General features: G+C 50.0%; 1 protein-coding gene across 1 annotated transcript in view; it reads right to left on the reverse strand.

The window, feature by feature from the left end:
- Nucleotides 1–12,921, reverse strand: part of RAB40C (RAB40C, member RAS oncogene family) — a 36,444-nt gene extending 23,523 nt beyond the window's left edge. Inside the window, exon 1 of the mRNA XM_021529651.3 lies at nucleotides 12,676–12,921. Within this exon, the coding sequence (XP_021385326.2) occupies nucleotides 12,676–12,829 (154 nt within the window). The 5' untranslated portion in view covers nucleotides 12,830–12,921. The remainder of the gene's footprint in view (nucleotides 1–12,675) is intronic.

The following is a 12,921-nucleotide window of genomic DNA, read 5'->3' on the forward strand; positions in this document are numbered from 1 at the left end:
ATTGTCATTAGTGCAGCTGAAGCCACCACACCACAAATGTCTAACTGAAAAAGTTGCATTTTCCCCCAAACACCCTCAGCCTCCTCTCTTTGCTCACAGGTCATCAGCTCTGCTGAGTGCAGAAGGTCTGGGGCTCTTAAAAGGCCTTGCTAAAGGTTTGTAGGTTTAGTGCCACACTGACCTCTGGCTGCTGGGAAGAGGGAAGAGCACAGGGCTGGAAAGAAAACATAAATACACATTAAATACTTAATTTGCTGAGATTTCACAGAACTTGAGTAACCAGCTGTGAAGGGCTGGTTGTGCTTCGTGGCACCAGAGAGGAGCCTTGGGAGAAAGGGATGCAGAGCTCTGAGAGCAAGGAGCTGACAGATTCAAAGACATGTCATGATTATAAAACAGGCCAACACCAAGAGTACCCAGCCAGGAATTTGTAGCCTGTGCTGTGACAATCCTTCCTTACTATACAGGGAAGGATCAAAGCCACAATCACTCAGTGTGCAGCTGGGCTTAAAGTCATGTTCTCACTGTCACAAAGGTAGATAAGCACCTAGGAACACTTTAGAGTGGGTCAATGGACTGCAAATCCTTTATTGTGTGTTTGCAAAACGAAAATACTGAGGATTAATCTGTGGTGAAGCTTCTCAGCACCAAGGACTCTAGGAGCTGTGACTAAGCAGGGATGGGTAAATTTGGTTTTAAACCTTATCAACAGTTTAGCCAATGCTGTGGATGACAAGAACACCACAGCAATTGTGAATTTTTGTGAGAGCATAAATTATGTGTGACAGGGCTGTCCCTTCCAGCCAGGGGTCCCCATGAGGGGTCTGGTCAGGGTGTCCCCTTCTCTGAGTCCTCTTGCAGGTTTGGCAGAGCCTAGCTGGGTGTCACTCAGGCTCCCCCAGCCACACCTTTGGGAACATACCAGCATGTTTTATGTCACATAAACCACCTGTCATCTTACTGGTGTGCATGCAAGATGTGAGCTGCTGAAAGGTCCCTCCCTCTCCCTCCAATGGGCCCGTGCCAACCTTCCTCCTGGATTAAAAAAGGAAAAAATAATCTGTGCTGCACAGAGTGCAGAGGCTGCCCCTTCTCCAGTGCTGGAACTGGAGCCCTTCTGTGCTCTGCTAAGTCCAGCCTAAGGCCATTAATGCAGAAATTCATTTATACCAAATGCCAGTGATACCCGAGCAGTGTCCAAAGGCTACCTGTTTATTCTACCAAATTTCTGGGTGTCAGAGATGTTACCAGACATTTCCAAGCTGTTACTAGTCCTTTCCCAAGAAGACCCACACCTTTCTAAGTCATGACTGATGTGGCTGGGGCACAGAAAGCCTTGCCCCTGTGTGTGCAGGCACCACCTGGGGCTGCCCAGATGCTCCTGAAAGCTGGAACCACTGTGGGGGGAGAATAGCCAGTGGCCAGACACCCTCATCCCTGCTGAGTATGAAGAAAATGCAGAAGCAGCAACAGGCAGCCAAGTCCCATCCTCAACAAGTCCAAGAGAATAAAGAAGGGAGAAGTGCTGGGAGGTCACAAAACTGAGGCCAAAAGTTGAGTGTAATAGCTCCAGATCTGCTGGCAGATCAACTATGGAGTAAGAACATCACTGCCACTTCCAGTCCTCAGCATGCAAAAACCTCATCCCAAAACCAAGGCAAAGCCTCCAGACGACCTCCACAAGCAAACCACACTCAAACATGGGGCTCATAGCAGGAATCTGGACAGCACAGCCACTGGCAGAAGAGCTCAGAGCAGCTCTGAACCAACACCCTCTGGGTGAGGTTATTTCAGGGTAAAACAGCCCCCCAGCCACAGAGTGTTACTCACAGGCAGTTTCCAGCAGAGCCTCTCCAGTGCCCAGCTTTGGGGCTGTGCTGGGAGCATTACACAAGGTGAGGCCTCGGAGCAGCTCCACAGCATGTTCCTGCCACACAGCCAGGGCCACACAACCTCACCAGCTTCTCCACAGCCTCTCCCTCACACCAAAGTGGGCAATGATCCCCTGGGACTCATTTTCTGGCAGAACCATATTCCACAAGACAACGGTGGAACACCCCCCACACTAGGTTCAGGTTCACTGCTCCCTCTCACCACACCCCACATCCTGCACCTTTTTGTTTAAGAACTGCTTATGGTGGGAATGGTCATGAAATGTCACCTACAGCAACTGAGGCCAGTGACCAAGCATTATCTAGCCAACCCAGGACATTGCTCCAAGAGCAGAATACAAAGCCAGGACAAATTGTAAGTGTGGATTAAAATGTCTTAGTTTGGGGTTTTGTTGTTTTCTTTTTTTACAAGCCCTCACCAGCCTGTGAGTAAAAAGGCAGATTCACCAATCAGAATTGGTTGTTTGTGGGCAAAAGCTGATAGAGGAAGACTTGTTGCTTCACTTCTAGTCAAACGAAGCAGATGGGCATGGAAATCACAGGTGGCCAGGAGCTGCTGAGAGCATGTTCAGAGCAAACAGGTTTAACCAAGTGTACTAATCCAACTCCAAAGCCATCCCAGGCAGAAAGCAGCTGCTGGGGCCAGCACCCAGATTATGCATGCACCCACAGATGCAGGTTTGAGATCCTCTAATTTCACAAGCACTTCAAAAACAGACATCTGTAAGAAGATACCACAGGTGCATTATCTTCCACCCAACTTAGAGGAGTAGTTACTGTCTCTCATCTGTAAGTGATACTGAATTGTTCAGAAAAAATGTGGTATGAGGCACAACATAACAGATGTTGCAAAATGTGGCATCAACATAACAGATGAAAAAAGAGAATTCAAACTATTCAAATAACAACTGATGAAGTCACCCAACCTTAAAAAGTGTGTACAGCAGCACATTAACAGCAGCAATTTAACTAGTCAGCTCAGAGCTGTGAGCCACGGGAAAAATCCCTTCCAAACACATGAGCTCATCCCTTTGAGTCATGCATTCAATCACCTACTCTTTAGGGAGAGAAACAAATTATCATCAACAACAACAGGGGTCAACCAAAGATAGGTGGATTCATCCCAGGTCTGTGCCTTTCAGTGTCACAGTTTACCTTACAGTATCTGTCACTACTCGGTTTTGAGCAGGATGATAGATGTTCCCCAACAGCATCACAGTAAAACAGCCCCACTCCTTCCTGCAGAGCTGGGACTGAAGGTCAGCAAGCATGTGATTTTACCTCTGTGATCCCGTCCTGAACCGTAGCTGAACTGTGGGAACAGGATCAAGAGGTCTCGGTTGCCACTGGGCATGAAGGAGAGCAGCACCACGCCCACCCCCTGCTCCTGCCTTCATCCCCTCCTGCTCAGGGCAGCTCACACTCAATCCACCCTCGCTGCACCGCTCGATGGAGGCAACAGGAGCTTCCCGTTACTCCGGCGCGCAGCAGAGGAGCGAGAGCTGCTTTGGGCAGGAGGGGAGCCCCACACAGAGCTCCTCCAGCCCCGGGGAGCTGCTGCAGCTCTTGGCAGCTCTGTGAGGAACCCATCGAGCTGCCAAGCACCTCGTACAGACACACCTGTTGAAACAGAGAGAGAACAAACACCTTTCAATTATCTGTAGTTACCCAGATTTGTAGTTTTTCCCCTGAAAAACATACTCCATCCTTCATTCACAGACGCCTCATTTCAGCTGGGAGGGATTTCCATTTAGCCTGGAAGCCTTTCACAGAAGTCTGCTCACATCAGTTCCCAGGCATCTTCATCTCCAGCTGAGAGGGCTTGGAGGTGGGGAACTCCAGCAAATAATTGCTTGTTTGGTTTTGTAACCAGCCAAAAGGAAAACATCGATTTGGAGACCTCTAAGAAGCCCGGATTTGCAGATTTCACTTGTCTACTGCCTACTGCAAGTCCAGCACTGTTTCAGCAGCTATATGGCCCTCACACAGAGCAACTCTGTTCTGGGCCCACTTAAGGGGGACAATTGCATCAGAAAATGGCATTTGAAGCCAGGAGCAAATCTGTTCCTAAAGCTCCAACAATTTCAGCAGACACCCGGGAAATCCTAGAAACAGTCCAAAGTCAGTCCAGAATCAGGGATGTGAAGTGGATTTGTGCTTTAGGAGAAAATCAAGAATGATTTTATGCACAGAAGCGACAACAAACAAAAGAGTTTCTTCATGCCTTGCAATTCAGATCTCCATAAAAACTACACAGCTGCATGCAGAAACAAAGGCAGCCTGTGAGGGAAATCAGAGGGCACCATAACAGTCTGCATTGTTGCTGGATGACCGTACAAACATCAAGATATGCTTGGAGAGAAAAAAATTCCCAACACTCCAAAAAATCCAAGTATTTGTCCAAAATACTTTGAATATCCTATCCCTCCTTAGTTACACTTCAGTGGGCACTGTGCAGGGAAATGCTGCTCTGTAGCATCAGACCCTCGTGGCATCCCAACACTATGCCTGGGCAGCCAGCATGGTGCATGCCAGGCTCAGGTGCACATCAGCTCAGGGATCCTGCAGAGGCTGGCTGGGATCCCCATCCACACCCCACTGGCATCTCCAGGTTTTGCCAGCAAAAAAACCAGCATCTCCAGAACCATGCTCCACACCCAAAGAGAGCTGTAGCCCTTAAACTGGGTGTAGACAGGTTAAGCAGACACTTGCAGAGTTCCCAGAACAGCTACAGAGATTCCACTCCCCAGGAATTTCTCTGGCTCACAGGTTTGGTCTCACTGCATCAACCACAGCCAGGAAAGGGCTGCTGCATGTTGGAAGCACCAGGATGGCTGCTAACATTGGTTTCACCTTTCCATGTGCTGTTTCCAATGACAACAAATCTCCAGGGACCTGACTTACAGTGCATGGCAGGTGTGCTCAGCTCTCCCTCCTTATCCTTGAAGGATGGACTGGCCCTGTTGGCACAGCAACACCTCACTACACACCTGTACAAACTCTGCTGCCTCACAGCAGCTCTCACCAGCCTGAAACCAGGTTTTCCAAGCCCAAATTGGAGCCTCCCAGGTCCCCCCCTGACCTATAGGACAAAGATCTTACTCCAGCTACCCTGACAGCCTCTCTGGAGCACTTTTGCTGCCACCAAGGAAAAGAAAGCATTTGACATTTTTAATATAGATGGAAGTATTGAATTTCAGCCTTTTAATACAGATGAGCCCAACAAGAACACAAGTGTGTCTCAACCTGCAGAGGTGTTCCACAGCAAACACATTTGCTGGCAGGATGAGTAGCACAGGTAAGGCCCTCAGGTGAGATCTACCCAGCAGAGTTTCATCTCCTTGTGCCACAGCACAGGTCTGCAGGTTCCTGGACGGAGGTTACCACCAAGTTACTCAGGCAGTTTGACAATGTAAGAAAAATAACAACTCTTGGGACAAGAAAGGATTTAAGATTAAATAAACAATGGGAAAAATGGGGTGAGGGTGTGGGTTGTTGCATTTTCTTTGTTCATTGCTTGGTTGGGGTTTTTTCCATCTAGTTCTGTCTCCAGTCCACTTGGCCTCCACTCCAGAACCATGGGCAAAAGGCCTGTTACAGCTGGTACCAAAGGAAACAAGGCAGGGTAATTTCTGTGTCTAGGACTGAGCAAGGAGCAGGGCAAATCACCTGCACAGAAAGGCAAATGGTACAGTAAAACCCTCAGATGGACCCAGGAACTCAGCAGCTGGGCTGGAAAAAAGTTAAAATCCCTAAAAAAGATTTTTTTTTAAGTGCTACATTTTATTCAAAAGGTTACCCCAAAGAAGCTCAGAACCTTCTGTTAAACTGCCTTAAGTACATTTAAGTACAGCCTTTCAGTGTCCCCTTTCTGCCTGTCTCCTCCTTAACCACTGATGGTTTAAGCAGCAAATATTATGTTTGAATTGCCCGAGGATTTTTGTCCCAATTCAATGCCTGGTCCTGCACAGAACATACAGGACATGAAGAATTTCAGGTGTTATATTTATAGGAGAACAGGTGTCAAAGTTTTAAAATGATCTAACGATCTCTAGAATGGGCCGCTGGAAATGAAACTAAGATGAAGTAGAAAAGAGGAAGAAAATCTAAAAAGCTGTGGCTACGTAAAATACTTTCAGCAAATAGAAACTCTATAGGAACAAACAATCTCCAAGCTATGTTGCAACCTTACTATTTACTACAAGTTGTGCAGAAGCAAACAGACTCTCTGATTGAGGTTTCTTGCCTTGAGTTACCAGCCTGTGTGCCCCAGGGTAATTTTCTTTCAGTTGAGTCTCACCTTACAGCAAAGCCTTTAGCAAAACAAAGCTTAAGGTTTTCACATTGGAGCTTCCTTCCTCCTCCAGTGCCTGCAATCACACAGGAATTGAAATTACATAATGCTCCTCTACAGCTCGAGCTGGAGTGCCAGGGAACAGTGAGGGGCAAAAGGAAAGAAAACCAGATTTTAACCAGCAAGGTTATAAAATCACAGCTCAAAGCCTCAGCTCAGAGCATAACTATTCTCAAGTGCAATGGAAAGATGCTCTGCTGTTCTGAGAGAGTGAGGTTGCAGAGGAAAGCATGCCAGGGAACAGCTGGAAACAAAAGCTGGAGGAGAAGGAGGAGGAGACTAATTTCCATGGTCTTTCCTTTGCAGCTTTAATACTGAACCAACCAAAAACCCCCACATCAAGAGAGGTGTGGACAATGTTGATGTAGAATCTGGAGAGAGCAAAACCTGCCTGCTTTTTACAAACAAAAAACACAGAGAAACTGTTAATCCTAGTTATTAGAAGAACATTCCACCCACTTCAGCTTTGTACTGCTCAGCTCACATCACCTTTGTGCACTCAGGGCTCTGGAACACGTTAACAGCCATAAAAGCACAGCTTTTATAGAGGGATTAGAGGTGGTGAGAATTCTGCAGTGCAATCCAGAACTTTGCAGAGTAGGTCCCCAGCTTTATAAAACCCCAACAAAAACACAACCCTCCTCAAAAGTTCTGCACACAGAACAACCTACACTGTTGTGTACCTCTAATCCTGACTAGAGAGAGACACCAAACCTGCCAGACACTCGGTCTGGGGGTTGGGCTTTGGCTTGATGGGGATTTTTTTGTTTGTTGGCTTTGTTTTGGAATTTAAGTTTAAACTGCAGCTGGTTAGTCCCACAACAAGCAGAGCTGGAGGTTCAGCACTGTATCTTTGGAACTATTTTCCACACAAAGGTTATGTAGTAAACAATGGAGAAATAAGAGATGCTAGAGCTGTTTCTGAGTTGCCTGCTCTGAGATCAGCTCTGCATCTCTGATGACAGGGAAGTGAACTGAAGGACACTGATGCAAGTGCTGGCAGACAGTGGGAACTGCTGCAACAACCACACTGCAAGCCATCCAAAGAGGTTTCCAGCAGCAGTCCTGCTCAAACATTTCCTGCACAGCAGTTGTGCAGCCACTACAGGAACGTGATGGCTGGGCTGCACTTGGAACACTTTGCCTCAATCCTCCTTGCATCAGAGCGCTAAAGCCTCAAACTGAAACATTATTCCAAACATTATTCCAAAGAATACAGTCCTGTCAGAAAACAAAGAGCAGTTTCCAAGGATGTGCAGCAGCTGAAGCAGTGGGACAGCCAGCTGGTGTCTACCACCGACAGGGACAGTGCTGTTCCAGCAGAGCAGGACACTCAGGTGGGACCGGGCCAGGTGAGAAGGAGGCAGCAAAGCAGCACCAGAGCCAAGGCTTCCCTCCCAGCTGATGCCAGAGAGCTCTGACAGTGCAGCAGCACCAGGATGAGCACTCAGCTGCCATCAGAAACCTGGGCTCAACACCTGTAACTCTCGTGTCTATGGCTGGGAGGTGCCACTACATCACTACTGGCCCTGTTTGAAGTTTTACAGCACACAGGGTCACCCAGCAATTCTTGTCTGCTCAGGAGGGTGAGCCAGTATGAGGAGAGGTCCTGTGCTTACACAAATTCAAGTTTAGAGCAGAGCTGCTCAGCTACAGACTTTTTAAGGCTGTGAAAAGTGAACCAGTGCAGCAGGACCTCCAGCCAAACACAGCAGCACCACAGAGGCTGCAGATCAGAAATGAGAGACCATCTCCATGGTCAGTCTTGAAAACTGAGCAGGCAAGGAGCAGAAGCACTGGGAAACATCCCTTCGCATGCCCTCCATGGCAGCAGGGAGGATGACACGAAGTGTCTCTTCATTCCCTGCATGTACACACTGCTGTGGGACAGGTTATCTCCTGGCTGGCATGGAACTACCAAGGCAGTTTGTGGTTGCAAACTGGTGCCTGAGGGGTCACAGGACATACCAGGAGAAGAGCTGCTGTAAAGGAAGACTTGAAAGAGACATCTTAGAAATCTCTAGATACAGACAGCTGCACAGAAACAACCAGAGGGAAAAGACATCCAAAGCCGTGGATCACTCAAATAAACAACCCAGTAATTAACAGCAGTCCCCCGGCAAACAGTGACGGCTGGAGGGGACCGACCACCTCCGAGGGCTGGGCAGTGTCTTCAGCTGCCTCTCCTGCCCCTCCTGGCCAGGGAAAGGGCAGGAAGCTGCACTGTCCCAGCCCCTGTTCCTGGCAGGCAACCCCAGCCCTAGTGGGCTTGCTGCTGCTGCTGCCCAGGAGCTGAATTCCTGCACTTCTGCTATTGGGGAAGAGCTCTTGGGAAAGATCCAGTTTTCACCTGAACCATAAAACCTGTCAGCAGCTTCAGGTGTCTTTTCCCTGAGATTGTCTTGGGCCTGGATAGCAGTGGGATATACAGTACCTAAGGATGGTGCCTGAATAAAGGTACTAAAACCCAGCCAAGGGGCAGGGTTGAAAGGAGGTGCTGGGGTTCAGCACATTAGGGCTGGTGTCAGCACCAACTCTGTGCAGGGCAGGGATCTCATGTCAGCTTTTGTATGCTCTTTGCAAGATCAGAGTGAGGACACTGGCTGCATTTTCATCACTTTCTTAATACAAGCTGAGGACAGGGAAAATAAAAATAAAAATCCACCCCCTTTCCAGTTAAGGCCATCTGCTCCAAAACATGCTCTACTCTCTCCCTAACACACATTTCTGCTCTCCTGTGGGAACAGCAGCAGGTGAGGGGGATGGCAGCTGCAGAAAAAGCCCTCCATCATGTAAGGAGGGAGCACATCACCCTCACCCTGTGGTGAGCCCAGCCCTGGCCCTGCTCCTGGGGCACCAGCACTGTCTCACAGGGCAGTGCCAGCCCTCTCGCCGGCCGAGCACAGAGAGCTGCCCTGACTCAGCCAGGGCTCAGCTCAGAGGCTGGCTGCTCCAGCAAGCCAACAAACCTGCTGGGTGAGATCATTTCAGCATATGAATAACCAGCTATTTGAGAGTGGATGTGACACGGTGGTGACAAAGCCACGGGTCCCTCAGGTGATGAGCAGCCTCGTGTCTCTAATGCACAGCACGCACACCACCCCTCCTTTCATGTGCAGCTCCCACATCCATGTCCCAAACCACCCCGTGACCAACACATTTCTGTCCTGCTTCAGTACTTGGGGATGCATGAGGACAGACCCCAAGTGAGCTGTCTAAAGACCAAAGTGATCTGTGTAGGGGACTCATATCCACAAGTAAAGTACATTACACTCGAGTCTGGTGTAACCCCATAGCTCATGGCAGAGAGCAGACCCTCCCTGCACCTGGGGAGAAGCTGATAGTGCAGAGGGCATTCAGGGAAAATGCAGGATTTTAGGTTCCCAGGTGAGATCCTCCAGCTGTCCAGAGCAGCAGTGAGGCTCTAGGAACAGCATCCTGCCTCCACAACTTCAGATTTGGGAAAGGGAGGATGAAAGCTGGGACAACATTGGAAGCCCAGAAGAGCATTAATATTCTCCCTGTCAAAACAATAGTAGGAAGGTTTAATTCAGGGTCTTCTGCAGATGGCCAAGAAAAAGCAAAAGCTAAGTCCAAATCAGTTATAATATCCAGCCACAGGACAGAAACAACACTCCCTGCTCTTCACAGGGAGTATGCTTGTCTGATGCTCCTGGAGGCTGATATACTCCATAGATCCAGCACGAACCTGGTAAGGAACACACAAGTGAAACTGGACGTCAATTTTCTCCTCAAAATGCCACCTTTTTGTCACTAGAAGTCCCATACTCAGTGCCCTCACAGCTTGGTGCAGCAATGGTCAGGGCATCGCTCACACCTCCTCCTGCACCAGGGGAACAATCACCTCTGTTCCCACAGAGCAGGTTTATTTTGCCAGCAATTTAAAGAAAGGTCTTGCTATGCACTACAGGAACTGCAGGGGCTAATATAAGATGTGCCAAATTTAGAACGAGGTGCCAAGCTCCCAGGCTGTGCTGAGAAGTGACACTGCTGTTCAGGGATTCTGGAACAGGATGGACAGAAGCACCAATGGTGCTGTATGGCAGACACAGCTCCCGCTGCATCCCAGGCTCTCCGATACTGGACAGGAGCAGGCAGAGGCTGCTTACTGCACCTAAAATCCAGCAGGAAAAGGGCTTTTCATCTCTCAGCTGTGTGCTGATCCAACATCCAGATGCCCATGGAGCAGAGAGGAATCCCTCAATCCCTTTCTAATAGGCTGGGTAAGAGCAGCTAAAATACAGAGCTACATTTAGAGAGCTTCACTTCTAAGGGTGTGCCTTCCCCGAGCTGGAAGGACAATCCCTTCCACGCTGCATCACAAAACCTGGCTGCTTACAACTGTTTCCACACAACAGAGTAACAGCAGCACACCCCAACCAAGACAGAGAAAGCAAATGCTCTCTCTCCCCTTCCTGACAAGGTCTAGGACTTGAGCTCCACACAAGATGTTCCCATCACAAGAGCAGCCCAAAGCACACACAGGTTATGCTTTCTGCACTGACCAAAATAGTGGTAATGACACAACACTCATTTTAAAATTGGGCTGTGGGATCTGGGAGGGGATGAGGACGACGACAACGTGCTTACAAGTAGATTTACAAATAGAACCTCCATGTAACATTCCAGCATTGGTGTTTTGGGAAGGCATTAGGTACGTGTGAAAGAGGATGCCAGGCTCGAGCTGTTCCCAAAATCCAAGAGCCTTTGCTCAGGGGATGGTCTCTGTCAGGGCAGGGGAGCAGCATGCCCTGTCAGCACGTCCCAGCTGTGCCGGAGGCACAGGGAGTTCCACTGCCAAAGCTGTCAGCAGCATCAGCAGGATGAAATTCACTTGGATATCAAAACCACTCCAGCTGATTATCCTAAAGGTGCTTCACTTCCCAGACTCAACAGAATCAGAGACTATCAGAGCACGTATTACTGTGAAACAACAGTATGTGACCTAATTCTCTAACTAGGAATGGGCTCAATTGCTCATGGAGGACAAGGGAAGGTTCTGAAATTATTCACTGAGATTTCTTTTTCCAACAAAAAGATGCTGGTATTTAGCTGCTACAAAACAGTGGGTTCTGAGACAAAAGGTCTATAGTCATAGCCAAAATCTCTGTTCTTTGGGTCTCATGCCTATACCAAAGACCCCACTTAACTCACTCCTTATTCCTACCCTGTCTGCTTCAAACTCACTTCAATCAGGAGACAATTCCAACTGTAACACTTCACTTAAAACAGCCACCCCTCTACACTCTGCATAGTAAAGACCAAACCTATAGAGCAGTTCGACAGCTCCCAGGTGAGGCAGGTTCTCCAGAAACACAAACTCTCTTCAGAGAAGCTCTGAAGTGCCCAGCACCTACTCAAAGGCAAACCACACCAGTCCAGCCAGACACCCGAGGAGATGAACGATAGCAAAGCCTTTTCCTTCTTGAAGCGCTGCTCCCATTTCACAGGCAGCTCCACTTCTGAGTCACCACCTCCCCGTAAATCTCTGTGGAGCAGGTGTGCACTTACATCAGCTCCTGGGGAGCTGGTGGTGGCTCCCAGGACCGAGCGTGGTCGGAGCCACACCACTCTGCATGCTCCAAATTTGGCCAGGGCAGAGCACCAAGGAGCCCCCGATTCCCTCGGGTTCCTGATACAGGCAAAACTCAGCACTACCTGCTCCTGCCCTGGGCTGCAGCGGTGATGCAGGGTCTGAGCCCTCGGGGATGTTACCGGGCACGGAGGAGAGGGACGGATGACAGATTGAAACCCACAGGGGGACCCGCACCCCGCCAGGCCGTGCTACACCGTAACTGCAGGAAATGCACAGCGCTACTCCTTGGCTCTTAATTACGGTCTTGCGATACCGTAGTTAATGGTCTGTCATGGGCTCCATTAGGAACCTCGACGCTGGCAGGAGGTGGATCAGCCAACCCGGCCGCTCCCGGTACAGCCACCGAGCCAGAGCGCCGCTGGGCTGGGAATCAGGCTCCAGTTCTTTTGTTACAGCTCCTGCTTCCTCTGGGAACGGCTCGGTCCTTGTGGCAGCCGGGGAGAGGGAGGCGAGCCTTGCCCTGCGAGCGGGACCGCTGGGGAAGGGTCCGGCTGCGCATCCAGGGATTACATCACACACCAGCCCCTCTGCCCACAGTCTCCTCCAGATTTCGGGCATTTCAAGGAGCTGAGGAGGCCTCTGAGCTGCCTGCCACGCGCTGAGCTCCCAGTTAATGAAAAAAAAAAAAAAAACCAAAAAAAAAAACAAAGGCAAAAGCAAAACAACCCCTCCCTGCCCGCCAGCTCGGCGCTGGGGTGCCGGCCTCGGGGTCCCCGCGAGATGCGGGTGACAGCGATGGCGGGGGGAGGTGACAGCGGCAGGGCTGTGACAGCGATGTGGGTCCTGCGGCCCGGCCCCCCGGCCCCTCTTACCGTTGCTGTAGGCGTAGGGGGACTCGGAGGCGCCGTCCTGCAGGCTCTCCAGGATCTCCCCCTTCCCCACGTCGCTGTCGCCGACCAGCAGGAACTTGAGCAGGTAATCGTAGCTCTTCACCGGGCTGCCCTGGGTGCCCATCCTGCTTCTCATCGGCGGGGCGGCCCGGCCCGCATCCTCCGCCCGCCAGCCTCGGGCTGCGGCCTCTGCCCCGCCGCCGCTCACCGCCGGCCGCGCATCTTCCG

Source organism: Lonchura striata, chromosome 16 (genome assembly GCF_046129695.1).
Source record: "Lonchura striata isolate bLonStr1 chromosome 16, bLonStr1.mat, whole genome shotgun sequence".
Classification (NCBI taxonomy): Eukaryota; Metazoa; Chordata; class Aves; order Passeriformes; family Estrildidae; genus Lonchura; species Lonchura striata.